General features: G+C 40.3%; 1 protein-coding gene across 2 annotated transcripts in view; it reads left to right on the forward strand.

Moving 5' to 3' along the window:
• Window positions 1–400: 400 nt before the first annotated feature.
• ACSS2 (acyl-CoA synthetase short chain family member 2) overlaps window positions 401–20058 on the forward strand; it is a 44597-nt gene continuing 24939 nt past the window's right edge. For both annotated transcript variants that reach the window (XM_043883293.1, XM_043883294.1), the window contains exons 1-2: window positions 401–657; window positions 8422–8617. In XM_043883293.1, the coding sequence (XP_043739228.1) occupies window positions 480–657; window positions 8422–8617 (374 nt within the window). In that variant the 5' untranslated portion in view covers window positions 401–479. The remainder of the gene's footprint in view (window positions 658–8421; window positions 8618–20058) is intronic.

Genomic DNA, 20058 nt, shown 5'->3' on the forward strand with positions numbered 1-20058 from the left:
CCAAACTCCGTTCGTTCGTTAGCCCAGCTCTTTCCCGATCATGCCCCGCCCTAATTCAACTCTGCATCTGTAACTCCAAGACCCCACCCCACCCTGGTCACTCCACGGTCCTGCCTCCTCTCCTGTCACATCCAGCCTCGCTACTCGCGGTCACTCCATGGGCCCACCCTCTCGCCTGTCACGCCTGGCCCCTCCCCTTCTGCTTTCCCGCTGCGGCTCCACCCCTTCCGCAAGTAAGCTCCGCCCCATGCCCCAAGCAATGCTCGACTTTGGCCTATGGGTTTCTTTGCTAGCCCTGGTCCCAACACCACCAGGCACGGCTCCGCCCCACTGGGCCTCTCCCCCTGCACCTGCCTAAGCCCCGCCCCGCCACCCGGCCCCGCCCCTTCTTAAGGCCCCGCCCCTCGGTCGGCCTGTTTTCCGCGCCTGGGCGCCGGCTGCTACCGCCAAGGCGGCTACTGTGTTTCGAACTTGAGGTGATGGGACTTCCCGAAGAACGGAGCCGGAGCGGCAGCGGGAGCCGGGCCCGGGAGGAGGCTGGAGCTCGGAGTCGGGTGCGGAGCTGGTCTCCGCCGCCCGAGGTCTGCCGTTCGGCGCACGTCCCCTCGCTGCAGCGCTACCGCGAGTTGCACCGGCGCTCCTTGGAGGAGCCGAGAGGTGAGGCAGGGCCCGGGCGGCCCTGAGGGACGTCAGCTAGGACAGAAGTGGGGGTTCACAGGAGAGGGAGGAATCGAGGGTGTTCCGTCGGGAAATGGAGGTTCCGTGAGGAGATGGAGGTTCCCTTGGGAAATTGGGGAGTCGGTAAGGAGATAGACGTTCTGTGAGGGAAGAATAGCGGTTCTTTAAGGAGATGGAAAAGGGTTCCGCGAGAAGGGGATTCTCTGAGGTGAAGCAGAAAATGTCGTTCTGTAGGAAATGAACGTCTCCTAGGAGTTGGGGTGTTCCTTTGCGACTTGGGGGTTTCGCAGGTTCTGTGAACGTCTGAAAGAGTGAAAATGTCCCGAGAAGAGAGTTCCTCATATGAAGAGTCGGGTTCTTAGGGTCCAGGAGCGCCTTGAAGGGAGGCGGCCCACGAAGAGAACTTTCTTTACCACTTTTCAGCCCAGCTCAGCCCGTGCCTCCTGACACCTTTCGCCTGTGAGTTAGTCTCCACTGCTGAGGGGCACTCGAGTCCCATCCTGGCATCCCCAACTTAGTAATGGAGATCTACTTTTAGTATTTCAGAAACCCCGATGGAGACTACCGCATAAAGGTGAACAAGTCACTAATATATTGTCTTTAAAAAAGAAATAGGGCCGGGATTGTAATAACTCCGAAATTCTGACAGGTAATGCCATGTCTTTGAGCCTCAAGCTGGGTAAGGGGTCACAGATGTAGCTGAATTGGAAGGCGGCATGATGCTGGCAGTGGGACATGCATGAACACTCTGGATTTAGATCTTGGCTCTGCCACTCATTTGCTCTTTGGTCTTGAGATTTAAAAACCTGTCTGAAATTCCTTTTCTTTAATCTATAAAATAGAGGTAATAATACCTGCCTCGCAGATTTGTTTGAGGGCTAATATGAGTAGTAAGTGAAGTGTGCATTACAGAGTGCCTGGTGCACAGCAGCGTTCACTAAATAGCAGTTGGTTTGATAACCATAAGAGCAATGTGGATGAAGCAACTATTGAGTAAGCAAGATAAGATTAAATCAGGTGTAGAGCCGTTGATTGCTGCAGGCAATGTCCAAGTTTGAGTGCTCAGACCTCTTTTTTTTTTAGGTGTTCTTATAGATATTTGTTGCCTGGAGATTCCCAGGGATGGCGGAGCCTGGTGGGCTGCCATCTATGGGGTCGCACAGAGTCAGACACGACTGAAGCAACTTAGCAGCAGCAGCAGCATAGATGTTTGTTGACTAAGTTTGTCTACGTAGACCACCCCTTAGACAAATATTACACTTAATCTTTTAATTGACTCTTGTGGTTGGTAATTCTTTCCTTGTCAAGTTCCTACTCTTTACAAAAGATTTCATAGTAGGCTTCCTTTAATAGTGAGATGAGCCAATATCTTTAAATAAAAACACAATCACATGGAAGTTTCGTAAAACACACCTACAGCACACACCTGTATCCACCAACTATACCAGGATTCTGACTTCTTGGGGTAACACTGTATTTTTGTTGGGATTCTCTAGGAATAAAATATAAAGGCCAATTCATATACTGGCTCTAAAGCAATATCATATCTTCATTTTTCCAATGGAGACTTCCTAGTTGGCTCTTAGGTGATCTTATCTATAGACTCACTTCCTAATCAGAGTTCACTTTCAGATTAGATAACCCCAGCTTGTTTCTTTTTCTTTCTTTCTTTTTTAAATTGAAGGATAGTTGATTTATAATGTGTTTGTTTCAGGTATACAGTTCAAAGTAGTTCAATTATTTACATATATGTCCTTATTCAGACTCTTTTCCCTTATAGGTTATTACAGAACAGAATATAGTCCCCTGTGCTATACAGTAGGTTCTTGTTGGTTATCTATTATATATATATAAGTGTGTGTGTGTGTGTGTGTGTGTGCACGTGCTAAGTTGCTTCAGTTGTGTCTGACTCTTTGCAACCCTATTGACTGTAGCCTGCCAGATTCCTCTGTCCATGGGGTTCTTCAGGCAAGAATACTGGAATGGGTTGCCATTTCCTCCTGCAGGAGATCTTCCTGACCCAGGGATTGAACCTGCATCTCTTGTATCTACTGTATTGGCAGGCGGGTTCTTTACCACTAGAGCTACCTGGGAAGCCCAGTAGTGTGTATGTGTTAATCCCAAACTTCTAATTTATCCCTCCCCTCCTACCTCAGGCCTCTTTTCACTTCACTTCCCTCTCTATATTTTTTCCTGTCATGAGTTCATGTTTCCCATGTTTTCATTTTTTTAAATTGAGGTAACATTGTTTAAGCTCCCTGTATACAATATTGTATTTCTACTTCTGTGTACACTATGGTGTGATCACCACCAAAAATTTAGTTTCCACCCATCACCATACAGTTACCCTCTTTACTCATTTTACCCTCCCCACTTCACCTCAGATAACCAGTAATCTGTTCTCTTTATGTGTTTGTTTTGTTTAATTTGGTTGTTCATTTGTTTTTTACATTGCACATATGAGTGAAAGCATATGGTATTTGTCTTTGACTCTGTCTGAAATGGTAAGTTTTCATTCTTTTTATGGTTGAGTAATATTCATTTTACTTGTCTGTAATATTCATATTACTTCCCTAATGGCTCAGACAATAAAGAGTCTGCCTGCAATGCAGGAGACCCAGGTTCAATATCTGAGTCAGGAAGATCCTTTGGAGAAGGGTATGGCAACCCACTCCAGTATTCTTGCCTGGAGAATCTCTTGGACAGAAGAGTCTGGTGGGCTACAGTCCATAGGGTCACAAAGAGTTGGACACTTGGCAACTGACACTTTTTTGACTTTAATATTTGTATATCCATATATATAAATACATATCTCTATATATCACATCTTCTTTATCATTCATTTATCAGTGGACACTTAGGTTACTTCCATGTCTTGGCTATTCACTGTAAACATAATAAACATAGGAGTGCATATATCTTTTCAAAATAGTGTTTCTGTTTTCTTGAGAAAAATACTCAGAAGTGGAATTGCCAGATCATACAATAGTTCTGTTCTTAATTTTTGAGAAATTGCTATACTCCAAAGTGGCTGCAACAGTATGCATTCCCACCAACAATGTATGAAGGCTCCATCTCTCCACATCCTTTTCAACACTTGTTTCTTGCCTTTTTGATAATAGCCATTCAGACATGTGTGAGGTGATATACCATTGTGGCTTTGATTTGCATTTTCCTAATAACAAGTAATATTGAACATCTTTTCATGTATTTGTTTGCTCTCAGTATGTCTTTGGAAAAATGTCTATTCAGCACCTCTGCTCACTTTTCAATTGGGCTGCTTGTTATTTTGTTGTTCAGTTGTATGAGTTCTTTATGTATTTTGAATGCTAACCCTTTATCTGATATATGATTTGCAAATACCTTCTCCCCAATGATGAGCTATTACTGTCACAGTAACTCTTTTTGTGTATACTTAGCTTTGTATCCAGGATCTCACTTATGCTCTAGTCTCAAATTTCATAGGTCTGTAGAGTATTTTATTCACATGCCTTGATGTTATACCATATTTAACATTACTGTGAGTCAGATTTACCAATTTTCCCTTCCAAATCTGCTCTTCTCCCTAATGTTCTAATCCCTGCCAGTGGCACTATCCCAAATCTTATCCATCTGTATATCTTATTTATTTATAGGTTGCTAACTGCTTACTGAGCACAAATTCTGTTTGTTTGATGTAGGGACTATTATCCCCAGTTTTCAGAGAAGGAAACTGACACTTAGAGAGGTTAACTAAATTGAACAATGTCACAGGTGGAGCTGAGATTTGAACCAACATAGTTTTGGTTGCAGAATCTATACTCCCAGTAGCTATGCTAGTCCTCTTCCCTGATCCACAGTCTGCCTTTTACAAAATTTTGTCAAATACTCTTTCAAAATATCTCTTAGGTTACCTTTTCTTCCATTTCCATAGACCCTTATAATTCAAGGGAGCAGCCTTCTAACTGGTTCTCTCTCCCCTAGTCTCACTCATCTCCATTATTTCTGGTAGATTTAGAATTATCTAAACACTATTAGAGTGATATGGAAATAATGCTTTCATATGTCACTTCAAAAACTTTCAATAGTTCCCTATTTCCTACAGTTTAAAGTTAAAATTCTGCCTTTCTTTCAGAATCTCTGGATAACTAGCCTACCTCACCTTTCTATTCTTATCTTCTGATACTCCCTACTGCATGCCCCTCATTCTACAACAGACCATTCTTGTTGATATACTGTATACACAAAAGTCCCTTTCTCATCACCGTGGCTTTGCCCATTTCCTTCTGTTCCTCTCTACCTAGTCAAACCTCACCAGTTCCACAGAGCATTCCCTGATCATGCCAGTCCATTTTTATCTTTTCTAAACTTCAGTACTTAGAATGTGTGCCAAAGAACCATCCAGAATTCAATAGCTCCACCATAAAAAAATAAAAGCAAGAACTAAATGATTATGCATTCCCTGACATTCCAGTGGTTAAGACTCCTTGCTTCCACTGTAGGGGCCACGAGTTCAATCCCTGGTCATGGAATCATGCTGCCTGTGGCCTGGCGGGCCAGAAAAGAAAACAAAACTAAGTAATTATAAAAAGATTTCTTCGTTTCTTGTTGATGGACATAAATGTGGTTCATATATGGTTTTACATAGTCTGTGCCTACTATTGTCACTTAAAATGTACTTTTTTGAGTATACACATATTAAATGTAGCTGTAACAACATGGACTTTAGAGTTAGGTCTTATTTTGTATTCAGGTTAGGGTTAGTGCTGTGTGATTCTTGGGAGAGTTTCCTATGTGTCCTGAGCTTCAGTTTTCTCATGTGTTAAAATCAAGATCATCAGAGGGCCATATAAAGATTGAATGAGATTAGCTCAATCCTTGGACATTAATGGCATTCATTAAAATGCCAGTTCCCATTTGTTCTCTCATTAATGGCCATTTAATATTCTGTTGTGTCACTGCCAGTGATTAAAGAGATTTCATCTCTTCAGCTTTCATCTCTGCTAGCTAGATTTCATCTCTGCCAGTTTTCATCAGTTTTTTCATTGTTGAGCTTAAGGGCCATTTATAGTCTTACTGTTATAAATGGTGTTAGTATAAACATCTCTTGAGTAATCACTTTTTCCCCTTTGGTATTATTTTCTTAGGGTGTGTTTCCCCAAAGTTAGCAGTTGAAAGAATGTAAAACATTTTATGACTCTTGTCATGCATTGCCCTGCTGTTCAGTAACATTGTGCTAATTTCTTACAATGTTGTTATCATATAATAGATCGGTTTTCTAGGGTCACTTGGGCACTGAGTTCAATATTTTCTTAGTCTTTGCTGGTCTTAGAGGCATATAATGGCACCTTGGGGTTGATTTGATTTGGATTTCTTTAATTCATTGCAAGTTGTATAGAAAGAAAAGAAAGTGAAATCACTCAATTGTGTCCAACTCTTTGTGACTCAATGGACTACAGCCTGCTGGGCTCCTCCATCCATGGGATTTTCCAGGCTAGAATACTGGAGTGGGTTGCCATTTCCTTTTCCAGGGGAATCTTCCCAACCCAGGGATCGAACCTCAGTCTCCTGCATTACAGGCAGACTCTTTACTGCCTGAGCCACCAGGAAATCTGGTGGCAAGTTGTATACCATAATTTAGCTTTCAGTATATTCTGTCTTGTATATTCAAAAATATTTTACGTATTAGTCTTATTGTTGCCAAAATCTTGTCTCTCTGTGCACCAATGCCAAACAGAAATATGGAGACAGAGTTATGGAGAAGAAGGAAAGAGTAGTTTTATTACTTTGCCAGGCAGAGGGGGAGGAACACAATAGGCTAGTGCCTCAAGAATTATGCCTCCTCCCTGGTGAGAAGGGAAAGGTTATATAGTCAGGCAGGAGTATGTGATAAGGATCAAGGCAATAACAGTCTTGTATTCTTTCTTCTGCAAAGTTCAAAAGAGTGGGGTTCCTGACAAGATTGGATGTGTGGAGGGTCTTAGGTGGTCCAGTGTCCTAATCTTGATGAGCCTCTCTGGTCCTTTAATCTTGCTGTTTTACTGCTGTTCCTCCTTTGATTAGCAACTGTGATGCCATTTGGAACTGAGAGAAGGTCATGGAGGCTGGATTCTTGCCTATAAGAAATGGGGGACAAAAAGGCCTCTGTGCCCAGGAGTCCCACAGGGCCCTGCTCAGCATCATTATCTCTTTAATCAGATTGTATAAACTAAATCATCCAGCTTGAGCAAGTCACTTTACCTCTATAAATTTGATTTATCAGTAAAATGAGAGGCTGATAACCTCTAAAGTTCCTTCCACTGTTATGGTTCTAAGTGTCTCTCTCTCTCTTCTCTAGCTTGTGATCCAGTACTTAGATTATCCTAGGTGTTCTGCCACAGCATGTTTAACCTGTTGAGTACCTTTTCTCCAGAGTAACCAGGCAAATATTTCAACATTGTAAGTCTTCTCTGGCTAAAATCCTACAATGACTTTCCATTGCTCTTAGAAACTGAAACTGTTAGTTGCTCAGTCGTGTCTGACTCTTTGCAATGCCATGACCTGTAGCCCGCCAGGCTCCTCTGTGCATGGGATTTTCCAGGCAAGAATACTGGAGTGGGTTGCTGTTTCCTTCTCCAAGGGATCTTCCTGACCCAGGGATCAAACCTGGGTCTCCTGCATTGCAGGCAGATTCTTCACCATCTGAGCCATCAGGGAAGCCTATTGCTCTTAGGCTCAAATTGCTCAAATTCTGTATGCTTAGAAGGATTGCATGTTATCTGCCCAGTTTATCCCTTAATTTCTGCTACTCTTTCTCTTATTCTCAGTGCTTCAGCCTGAGGGAGTTCCTTTTAACATATACCCATGGTTCTTTTCTGTCCCATAGTATTGTTTTTCCTGGTGGGAGAGTGGAGAAAAACTCCTATTCATCTTTCAGACTTTAGTAACAATGTCTTCCTCGGGGCAGTTCAAATCTTGACTTAGTAAATGTATAAGTAGATATCACTAAGTCATGTCTGACTCTTTGCAACACCATGGCCTGTAGTCCGCCAGGTTCCTCTCTCCATGGGATTCCCCAATCAAGAGTACAGGAGTGGGTTGCCATGCCCTCCGCCAGGGGATGTTCCTGATTCAGGGATTGAACTTGGGTCTCCTGCTTTGCACGCAGATTCTTTACCCACTGACCCACCTTGGGCAAATTATTTAGTTTCTCTGAGCCTTGATTTTCAAACCAATAAAATAAGAATGAAAAACCCTACCTCCTATGGTTGTAGTAAGAACTAAATGAGATAATGCATTTAAGGAGTTTAAAAGCCACATCTGGTACTTAGCAAGTAACACTTAGGCAAATAGTAGGAGAAAGAGATGCTCATTAAGTAATTGCTGAGAGTGAATGAACAAATTTTTCCTTGTCATGGAAGGCTCTGTGGGTAAAGGATTTCTTCCTTTCACTAATTAATTCATTGGAAAAGTTACTGATTAACTACAATGTACTAGGCATTGTGATAGGCACTGGTTACAGTTTGAATAGATGGTGAAAAATGGAGTGGATATTTTGAGATGGGAGGGAAGAAACTTGAGTCAAGATTCAGCCCATGGGAGTAAAGATGGTTTAAGAGTGCGGTGGGTGTTAAGATTTGAGAGGTAGAAGAGGTAGAAGGTGATAGGTCCTGGAGTACAGGGCAGAGAAATTGTGACTTGGCTCTATGTATAGAATGGTAAGCCATCTGAGGATAAATGTGCCTCAGAAGCTAAATGATGTCTGGGTTTCCTTTTCTGTTGTAGAGTTTTGGGGAGACATTGCCAAGGAATTTTACTGGAAGACCCCATGTCCTGGTCCATTCCTTCAGTACAACTTTGATGTGACTAAAGGGAAAATCTTCATTGAATGGATGAAAGGAGCAACTACCAACATCTGCTACAACGTACTGGATCGAATTGTCCATGAGAAAAAACTTGGCGATAAAGTTGCTTTTTACTGGTAAAAACACCTATCTTATAGCCTGTGGCAGATAAAAAGTCACCCTGACATTTATATAGTATTTTATAGTTCACAAAGTACCTTAAAAATCCATGCATTTGATGCCTACAACAACCCAGAAGAATAAGCAAAGTGTCATTAACTTAATGTCTCAGGTGAAGAAAAATACCTCAAGTTAAATGACTTCCCTAAAATCATGTAACTAGCATGTGACAGAACTGACATTCAAAATCAAGTATCCTGACTTCTAGTCTAGTGTTTTCAACTTGTAGTCGGAGAGGAACAATGTGAGGGGGTAAATGGAAGCAAAAAGGACTATGTTGTTTTCTTCCTTATTCTTGCTTTGGGAGAAAAGTGGATTTTGGATTTTTTGCTGCCACCACCACTGTTATCGTCATTACCTTTGATTGAGCTATATGCCAGATACTGTGCTCAAGTGCTTCACACATGTTATCCTATTTGATGCTCACAACAACTAAAAATATATTATTTATTTTCCTCATTTTACATATGTGAAAATGAAATTCTGAGATGTAAATAGATGACTTATTTGAGGTTATACAGCTAGTAAGAAAGACTGATATTCACATCCTGGTAGCACAGTTCCAGAGTTTATACTCTTAACCATGACATTATACTATCCTTCTAATTTCTTATACTAGCCTCTCAACAGCTTTGCAAATTAGGTATTCTTAGCCCAATTTTATAGTTGAAGAAATGAAGCATGCATCTCTGCTTCATAGTGAATAAGGTCATAGAGTGAGTAACTGGTGGAGCCAGGGTTCAAACCCAAGTCTGTCTGATTCCTTGTTTTTAACACTCAGCCATGCTGACTCCACTGAAACTAAAACCCCCTCTTCCTAGCAACATAGCTTAGACGTGTTACTAAACTGAACCTGAAATAGGACCTTGAAGTTCCAGGTACTGGGGTGTTTCTGCTACCAACCATAAGCACTTTGAGAATTAATCTGTTTCTTTTTTAAATAAGCCAATAGGAGCATATTGATATTTCATGAATGAATTAAATTTGTAGTCAGTAAAACGTTGCCCAGTTTGTGTGATATATTAAGAAAAACCCTAACCTGAGAGACAGGAAGTTCAGTTTCTCACTCTAACTCTGCCATCCACTTGCTATGTAACCATAGGCAAGGCATTTAACTCTCTGAGACTCAATTTCCTTGTCCATAAAATGGGGGCAATATTAAATTCCACCCTTGCCTTATAACTGGATTGTTAGGAGAATCAAATATGATGTTGTGAAAGCATTTATTTATTCATTAGAAAACACTGTACAAATGTGAGTGGTTTGTTATCACATTACCATTGCTCAGGTTGGGGTCACTTTGCCACTGAAATTCACGGTCCATTATGCCTGTTGAGACTTTGTTTAGCTCCTGCCATGATACTTTATGCTTGAGCTCCAGCTGACACTTGGGCCCACCTCTTAGGTTCCTCAGAGATCAGAAAACCTTTAAAGATCTGGATAGGAGATACTTTTGTCTGAATTTGTTCCCTGGTTTGAAATCAAGTGCATGATGAAAGACTGAAAAGGCACAGGCCAGAACTGTTTAGTCAATGGATATTGCTGCAGAATCCTGAGGCCCTTCTTTCTAGTTCCCCTACCATCTGTACTTGAACAGAGTCTGTCATTCCACATAAGTAAAATGAAAGGAGTAGATTAGATCAGTGTTTTCCCAAGAATGCTTTTGAAACCACTAATTACTAGACGTATTAGGAACTTTTTTTTTTCCCCCAAGCAGGAGCTTCTTGATTCATGAAAAAAAAAAGACTGAGAAGCACTGTATGATAAATTACCTTTCCGGGATTTCCATTGTTTATTGATACAGTAAAGGCTCCAAGAAGTCCTACAGTAAAGATACCTGATTAATTTTAACATGGGGTTTCCAAAGTTTATTTGAGCCCCAAACACTTTTTATAGCATGCGATTAACATAACAAGAAGCAGTATTCCATGGAACACTGATTTACGAAGCACTCGATATATAATCTCTACATTTACTTCTCATGAAAAATTCTGTAACTCTGTAACAAGACATTTTCACTCCATTTTTACATTGGTCAGGCAACCAATAAGAATTTTAAAGATATTGAGTACTCAGCCCTATGAGTGTTATGGTGCAGGGGTAAGAAGAGTGGGAGATGGGTACCACATGGGCCATTATTATTCAAGTCTCAGTCTACAAATAAATCACGTTTGTTAAAAGGAAGTAAAGTGCAAATATCCCAGATATTTGTTTACTTCCCTTTTTTACCTCTATATTTTAAAACAATATGCTTACACTGCAATTTCTTTTTTTTTTTAAAGAAATCATTGACTTCCTTTTATGATAGATGAGAATTCAGTTCTTATATACTACTTCAACTTCTTTCTCTTAATCTCAACATAATTATACCTCTATTTTTTAGTTAATTTAAAATCAATGCTTATTTTAGAGTAATATATGATTGTATTTCCTTTTATATAAAGATTTTTGTTTTCAAAGAAGTTAAAAATTGCCTAAAATTTTCTTATACTATTTGCCTTTATCATATAGTCAATATTTTTCAAATGATCATATAATTTATTCTATGAAGTTCTCTTTTTCCCCTTGGTCCTAGAGCCTACCTTCTTTCTGCTGTACTTTTTATTAATGTTTTTAAAGTGACATCTTTTCAGTGATTTGCTCCAGTTGATACACTTCTTATGGAGCCATAGTATGACTTTCTTTTCAGCCTAGACATTTAGATAACTAAAGTGGCTTTCTTTTCTTTTTTCTGAGCATACTCCTGGAAACAGTGAAGGACAGGGAAATCTGGAGTGCTGCAGTCCAAGAGGTCACAAAGAGTTGGACACAACTTAGCAACTGAACAACAGCAACATAGTGGCATTAGAAAACCACATTTAGGGCATATTTTATATACATACTGAAATAATCCACAAACAAAGTACTTCAATTAGCCAAAATAGAACAGTATTAAGGAAGAATTTGGCTTTTTACTTTTGACTTGACACATTGTAAATATTCATGGAATAATAGTATTTTTAGAATTTGAAGTGATTGTTTTATTAGAATCCATCTAAGTCAACTGTCTTTACAGATGTAGAGAGTTTATGCAGGGATCAATTTACTCATTAAATACTTATTAAGGACTTACTATGTACCAGGCAGTATTCTGAACAAACAAACTCTCTACCCTCATGAAGGTTATATTCCAGCTTAAGGAGACAGACAAACAAACCAATAAATATATGACAGGTAGTGATAAGTGCTGTAGAAAAATACAAAGCAGTTTAAGGAAAAAGGAATAACAGTGAAAAATGGGGATTGATATCGGTGGCACTCTCTGATAAAGAAGACATCTGAGCAGCAATATGAAGGAAATGCAGAGTGTCATGCATATAGTTGGTTTGGGAAAGGAAACTATTCCAGGTACATGGAAGAGTAAGTGTAGAGGCCCTGGGACAGGAGTGTTCTGCTACCTAGTGTATTTGAATACTAGCTAGGAAGTTAGTGTAGCTGAAGCAGTATTAGTTAGAAAAACAGAGTGATAGGGAATGAGGTCAGCAGGACACTAGATTGTATAGATTGAAAGATTTGGGTTTTTTTTCACAGTGAAATGGGGAACCACTGGGCAATCTTGAGCATAGAAGTGACAGTGATTTGACTTATGTTTAGAACCTGTCTTTATGTTGAGAATAGACTGTCGAAGGGCAAGGTTAGAAGCATGGAGACTTATGAGGCTATTATAGAAATCCATGTGAACAATGATAGTGATTAAAGGTACTTAGAAGTGGTCAAAATCTGCATCTATTTTGAGTGAAGAGCCCGTGGAATTTGCTGACTTGAATTGGATGTAAGGCGTGAAAGAAAAGGGAATCAAGATTGTATTCAACAGTGGTGAGGTCCAGGACTGGGACATCTTAACTATTTTTGGACACCTATGAAAAGATTTTATGCAGGGGAGTGATGTCACAGCTGGGCTTAAGAAGATTAATCTGGATTCATATGGAAGTGAGAATATAAAGGCAGAGAGCTGAGAGTTTTGTTATTCAAGGTAGAGATGCCTAAACTGGGATATTGATTGTGGGAATGAAATAGAACAATAAAATTTTACAGTAATTTAGAGGAGAGAAACCGATATAGGTAACTGGTTGTGTAGATGCAGGAGAGACAGGCAAAGAAAGTGAGAGAAGAGTCAATTGTTCCCTCAGTCTTTATAACACTTTACCTCTTTCAAAGACACATAGTCATCTGATCCAAAGGCTAAATTTACCCTCTGTACAAGACTATGATTTCAACCTCTTGCACTTTCTTCCCCCTACCATGACAGGTAGGAGAGTTAGTGGGAATTTATGTGTATATGTATGAGAAAGAAATCAGTGACAAAGTTATTAGAATAGTCATTCACAGAGAGATAGTCAGTGAGGGACATTAGAGGTGGCTCTGGGAGTGGGGCCTGGCTAGTTAAAGGAATACTGGCAAACAGTGGGAGATTGGAGGATTAAATAAAGGGTTTCTGGGGAGAGGGTAGAAAGAGTGGTTGGTGGTTGTTTTTCTGGTGATTTATACAAGCTGCTCAGTCTGTAGGTTATTCCAGGAGAGGAACCCTATCTCTCAAGACCCCAGAATTTTGTTTAGTCCATTCCTTCTACTTTTTGCTTTGGATTGCCTCTGGCTATCATTATCTCTGAACCATCTCCTCCCTCAGTCTCAACTGAATTCTCTTTCCACAGGCTCTGGCTATTTTTCAATGCTTCCTTAGAAACTTCTGAGAAGCAGGTGTCTTTAAGAGTGACCTCAGGGCAGAAGCTCTGCTTTCAGGATCCCTGTATGTTCCCGAATATGAATTCGAAAGTATGCTATTTAGAGCTCTCCAGATCCTGGTGGGGTATGAGTGAGTTTGTGTACTTGAGGAGATGGGGATGGTTGGGAAGTGGAGATGAGCCCATGGTCTGACAAGGAGAAGATTGTCAAGGTAACATGGAAAACCATAGCTCTAAAGTGTGTTGTCTTAGCATTAATGTCCAAGGATTCTATTCATTATCTAGGTCCATGTCCTGGAGTTCATTTCAGTGATATTGGAATGGAAAGACTTTTTTGTCCTCTATCTATATCTTCACTAGTTTCACAATAGTGTATTTACTTATTAAAATATACCATTTGACCCTTGAACAATGTGAGTTTGAACTGCATGGGTCCACCTATAATGCAAATATTTTTCAACAGTAAATTCTACAGTACTGCATGGTCTGTGGTTGATTGAATCAGCAGATATGGAGGAATCAAGGATATGGAGAGGCAACTGTAAGTTATAAGCAGATTAACCCCTATGTTGTTCAAGGGTCAACTGTACTTGCTAAGGAAAAACACTCATTGAGAAGGAAGATGGCGTCAGACCATTCCCTTCCTGTCTCTCGGCCTTTCCTTTGTGGGAATGATGGGAGGTGAATTACTGATCATCTGCAAGGTCCTTTCCTGCACTGATGTCTCAGGATTCTATGATTGTATGAAGAGGAAGTGGTTCTTAGAAGTTCTGTTGCAACCTGTAGTGGCTCTACAGTGACTCAGTAGGCAGGCTGGTCTTCTGTTGATATGGTGAAGAAAAGGAGGATTTTAGAAGGTTTGGGGTGAAGAGGCTGAGAAAGGTGTCTACTCCCCTTGCCTGGTAACATGAACACTTTAGCACAAATACTTTAAACTAATGGGAGATATGTGGAGAAATAACTATTACTTGGAACAGTCTTTCTCCACTTGAATCAGATGGGCAGATTGTGGAGGAGGGCAGGGGGATTTCATGTTTAAGGTGGATTGTTAATTTTCTTCTCTTCCTTCTCCCTGAGTTTTATGACCGTTGATGCCTTAAAGAGAAATAAGTGGTGAAAATGAAACAAGTAGGCTGTGCTGTCCAAGACATTAGTCACTTTTTGGAAGTAGGTAGGATCTGAATAACATGTATAATAATAATAAATAGAATATGTTATATATTAATATATTATATGAACTAACATATGTAACAAAAAGTGTGTAATAAATGGAAACTGTCTTGAGGCCTGACACAGTGTCCTGAGCCACATCAGCTACCTGTGTTTGTGTCTGGGCTGACTTCTTATACACGTGTATTGAGTAAATATTTAAGGATATGAAGAGAACGACTTTAGATAGTGCCCTTTTTCTGAGCCTTCTTAATCTCACTATAAACAAAGGTAAACAGGATACTTGCTAAAGTTACTTCTGTCACTTGTCTTCAGAATTTCTATCACAAATCTAGGGAACTGCAGTGGCAAGGCAGCAAGGAGGAAAGTTGGGGAAAGGGAAGGAACCCAGTACTGGTCTCTTGCCTTTGATGAGAGCTGGTAGTTAGGTAAGGGCACAGGTTCTTGCCTTTGGGAAGCCTCACATTTACAACAGTAAATACAGAAGGCTTAGAGTTGTCTGCCTTTTCCTGGATTTGGTATGAAAGAGTTGGGTCACTGGTAATGATACTTAGTGTTTGATAATAATACTTTGAACCATTATGAGAATTTGAGACTCCCAGACCTTTGAGGTCCACTTCCTGTACAAAACAGGAGTTGTAGCCCCTGAATCTTCATTCCCAACAGTTCTCATAAGTGATCATTCTGATTCTGGAACACTACCAAGACCACAGAGTTCACACAATACCTATCACATTGTTAGGCACCTCTGTTACAAAATTCTTAGATATATTCCCTCCCTATAACTTTATCCCTACTTATGCTCTTCCCATGGTCTTAATCCTATGTTCTGGGGTCACATAGAATAATCCCATTCTTTTTTCCATGAGACATCTCTTCAGGTATTTGAGGGCAGTTATTACATCCCTTTGCCAGGCTGAATGTAGGAATCTAAATCTAAAAGATGCCTTGAAGATGCCTTCCATTGTTTCCCCATCTACTTGCCATGAAATGATGGGACCAAATGCCATGATCTTAGTTTTTTGACTGTTGAGTTTTAAGTCCGCTTTTTTACTGTCCTCTTTCTCTTTCATCAAGAGGCTCTTTAGTTCCTCTTTGCTTTCTGCCTTAAAGGTTGTATCATCTGCATATCTGAGGTTATTGATATTTCTCCTGGCAAATAAAGAGCTTAGTGGTTAGCAAACAATATGTTAGCTATTTTTATGATTATGCCAAAGCCTCATTCCTAAAACAAGAAAGAGCAGTGCTGATCAGGTTGAAACATAGATTGAAGGACAAGAGCCACATTCTGTTGGCTTCTTTACCTTGTCATTGTGGTCCCTGTGAGATATGTGTGTGGAACCTCTGGGGATTTGCAAAACTCAGTTTGGAAACCCCTGATCTAGTCAGTGCCCTTGTTTTATGGATGAGGTAATCCTGAGTCCACATTCCCAAGTTCCTTGTATAGTATAGTTTCTGGAACAACTGTATTGTGCATGTTGGTTTCCTGTATACATTCTCTAGTTGGCCAGTATCACTTATAAAGTACTCTACCTATGGTATGCCTTGGACGGGGAATTATTACCATTCTTTGCTCTGACCTTGCATAGCTAAGATCACATTAGACCCATTGACAGCCATACTCTACCACTCAGTCTCCCATAATGCCTAAGACTTTTCTGTTTATTCTAATAATAAACTATGTCTTGTCTGCATTGTATGTGTATAATTGTTCCCTTGTTTTTTTGAACCTGGGTATGGTTCACAGCAACACTTGACAAATGAGGAACTTAAGGCTCAGGAGTGGAAGTGACTTGGCCAGATCACATAGCAGTCGAACTTGTTCTAGAGAGAACACTTATATTCTTTGTTATAGACTCTGTGCTTCTTCTTTCACAGATCTAGCTCTTTTGACCCTCTGTCACTTATTTAGCCAGTTTACTTAGATGGTTTAGGGTTGGCTTAAGAAATGTTGACCACAGTTTATAATGATAATTTATAAGGCTAAACACATTAAAGGGCAAACATCAAGGAAGTAAAATCCTTTTCTTAGCTGAGATGTGCTCATTCATCCATTCACTAAACAATTTTTTAAAACTGAATATCTACTATCTATAGTCTGCATGGGGCTTCCCAGGTGGTGCTAGTGGTAAAGAACCCACCTGCCAATGCAGGAGTTGTAAAAGATGTGGGTTCGATTCCCGGGTTGGGAAGATCCCTTGGAGGAGGGCATGGCAACCCATTCCAGTATTCTTGCCTGGAGAATCCCACGGACAGAGGAGCCTGGTGGGCTAGTCCAGACGGTCACAAAGAGTTGGACACAACTGAATCGACTTAGCACAGCATGGCACATAGTCTGCATGCTACCTTGAGAAGAGTGGGTGGGAAGCATAGGGCAATAGCAAGGGAACCAGTAAGGGGACATGACAGCAATTGAGATAAGATATGATAATGGAGATAACAGTAGAAGATGTGAAAAGTGGTTAGAATTTGAAAGGGTTTTTTTTTTGTTTTTTTTTTTTTGCCATTCTGTGAGGCTTATGGGATCTTAGTTCCCTGAGACCAGGGATTGAACCCGGGCCCTCAACAGTGAAAGCATCAGGGAATTTCTCAGATTTTGGAATTTGTCAATATTTTGAAGGCAGAGAGAACCAATAGAATTTGCTGATGAACTTGATGTGGGGGTATAAGAGAATGGAGTCAAGAAATAAAGGTTTTTTGTTTTTTTTGTCTGAGCACTGAAAAAATATAATTTCCATTAGTTGAGTTGGAGAAGAAACTAGGAGGAAAAGCTTTGAGGAAGGATCAGAAATTTGTGTTCATACACAGCTGTAAAATTGCAGCTGTGACATGTGTTAGGTAGCCAATAAAGAATTTTAAGTAGAGATATGACATAACAAGAGTTACACTTTGAAAAGATCACTCTCTTGATCATGTATATATTTAAAAAATAATAATAATAATAACCCCACCCCCCACCCCAAAGCCTATTCAAGGATCTGCAGGCAGAGGTGCTAACCATTGCTTTATGACCTTTGGCAAGTGATGAAACCCTTCTGAGCCTCAGTTTCCTGACCTTTCAAATGGGAATAGCAAATCTTGTCCTGCCAGATTAAAAAAGTTCCTACAAGGATCATCTGAGATGAAAGACAAGAAAACACACTGAAAAGATGTGTTATTATGAATTGGTGCTAATACATATTCACACATATTACACACGTCTAAGGGTATTATTAGGCAGAAGGATTCAGGACTGGCAGCCACACATGAATTTTCTATCCTTTCCAAAACATCCTTCTTTCCTCTGATGAGCGTAGCCTCTTTTCTCAAACTTGGCTCAGAATCCACGATTTCTAGGAAGGGTTTCATGATTAATCATGCTTAAGTTATTTCTTTGCATCCTTTTTGTTAATTTCCTACTTCTGCATTTTCTTGTTCCCCTTGGTCGCTGTTTCCCAATATTGGCCTGATATGGTGGGTGGTTTAGATCTCTCTAATTAGAGATTTTAAGCATATGAAAGTAAGGAATAGCCTCTTACTCTCTTACTTTCGTAATTTGGCAAACAGAAGGCGCTGATCGTTGGGTGGCCACTCTGGTGAAGATCATCCATTTCCAGTCCTCTGTGGCTTGGGAGTTTAGTAGGTAAAAAGTTTTGAAGTTGGGAAAGAACCTTTAGTCTAAGAAACTCTCTGACTCTTCTTTACCTACAGAATAAAATTTGAACTCAACATTTGCGGCCCTATATATGTATGAGCCGTTTCTAGCCTGTATTATTAATCTTTAAAGTTTTGAAACATTCTTAAACTGATAGAAAAGTTACAAATACAGCTCTTTCTCAGTTACCAGGGCCTGTATTTGAGCAGAGGCAGGAATGTGGAGCTGACAGGCCAGTGGCCTGGTGCTGGGTCTGTAGCAAAATGTGACCCTGTTGATCCCATTTCAACCAAGAGCTGAAGCTAATCAGCAAATCTGGGCCTCTGAACACACGTGGAGCCTGGAGGGTCAGCTTTCCTCTGGCTAAGAGCTGCTGCTGCACACCTCTATTTGAAAGCAACACCTTGCTGCAGTGACTAGTCTGCATCCAGAGCTTGCTCAAGGGCAAGGTAAAGCTGGATTACCTGGGCCTGACTGTAAAGGGCTTTTTGGAGATGTCTTCATGCTTGCCTTGGCTGAGTCCATCCACCTCGCCTGAGTGCTGATCTGCCAGCACCATATCAGAGTCTGTAAGCAGGTAGTGAACATAGAATCCTTCATTGTCTGCAAGGCCTCCCAGGAAGACATTTGTCTTTTTCCCGTTTTCCTTATCAGGAGGCCCTGTGAAGAGGAAGAAAGAGAAAGGCCAAGGTGGGGCTGGACCTGGCAATAAAGAGCAAGTTTAAGCTCGTCCATTGCCACCTGGACTGGTGGATTGTCTAATTTTCTAGTCAGGTAATAAAACAGGATCAACACTTAAAGAAAAAAAGGAAAATTGCACATACAATACAAATAGCTCTTTTCTTGAACCATTTGATCAGCACAGGAGTTTTGACCTGCTCCGTTTCCAACCTGGGCCGATTCATACCTCCTTAGGCAACCTGGTGGTACCCCACTCCTGGGAGGTCACCATATTGATGCCAAACTTAGTGCAGACACCCAATTGGCATAGTGCACTGCAGCCCAGAACTCCTGAGTTCAAGCGATCCTCCAGCCTCAGCCTCCAGAGTAGCTGGGACTACAGGCGCGCGCCGCCGCGCCCGGCTGCTTGAACCATTTGAGAGTAAGATGCAGACCTTGAATAGTGTGCATTTCCAACAAAGTCTTTCTCCTGTATAACTGTAATACAGCTATCAACATCAGGAAATCAATACTGATACACCATTATCATCTAATCTTCAGACTCCACGGAAGTTTTGCCACTTGTCCTAATAATGTCCTTAATGGCAGAAGGATCTAGTTCAGAATCACACATGACGTGTAGTTGTCGTGTCTTTTTAGTCTCCTTCGATCTAGAATAGTCCCTTAGTCTTTTCTGGATTTTCATGGCCTTGACAGTCTATCATTTCAATCTTATAGGCTACAAAATACAGCTTAAGGGTCTAAATTGAATTGGCTGATCTTTTATTTTGTATCAATGATTGAGTTTTTTTTAAAAGTTATGAATTTTTCAGCAAGGACTTCCAAAGAGTTGCCAATTTAAAATTGTATGAAGTATGAAGTAAGGGTACTTTTGTGCAAATTCATACATTTGAATTAGAGGTAAACAGTAATCGATGTCTGGTGACCCAAATATTTACCTGAGGATATTGTTAATAATCCAGATTCCTGGATTCCACCCAGCCTATTGAATCAGAATTTTCAGAGGATAAGACTTCTGACTGTATTTTTAAAACTTCCTCACATGTTTTTGATGTGGTGGGCAGTTGCAGGATATCTTTGAAAAGTAATTATTTATGTTAGTGATCTAATACCCAGAAGAATTTTGATATGTAACTCTTCATACATTTTAAAGTTCAGATTTAAACATTTTATCAAAAGATTAACTAACTGC

Source organism: Cervus elaphus, chromosome 23 (assembly GCF_910594005.1).
Source record: "Cervus elaphus chromosome 23, mCerEla1.1, whole genome shotgun sequence".
Taxonomy (NCBI): domain Eukaryota; kingdom Metazoa; phylum Chordata; class Mammalia; order Artiodactyla; family Cervidae; genus Cervus; species Cervus elaphus.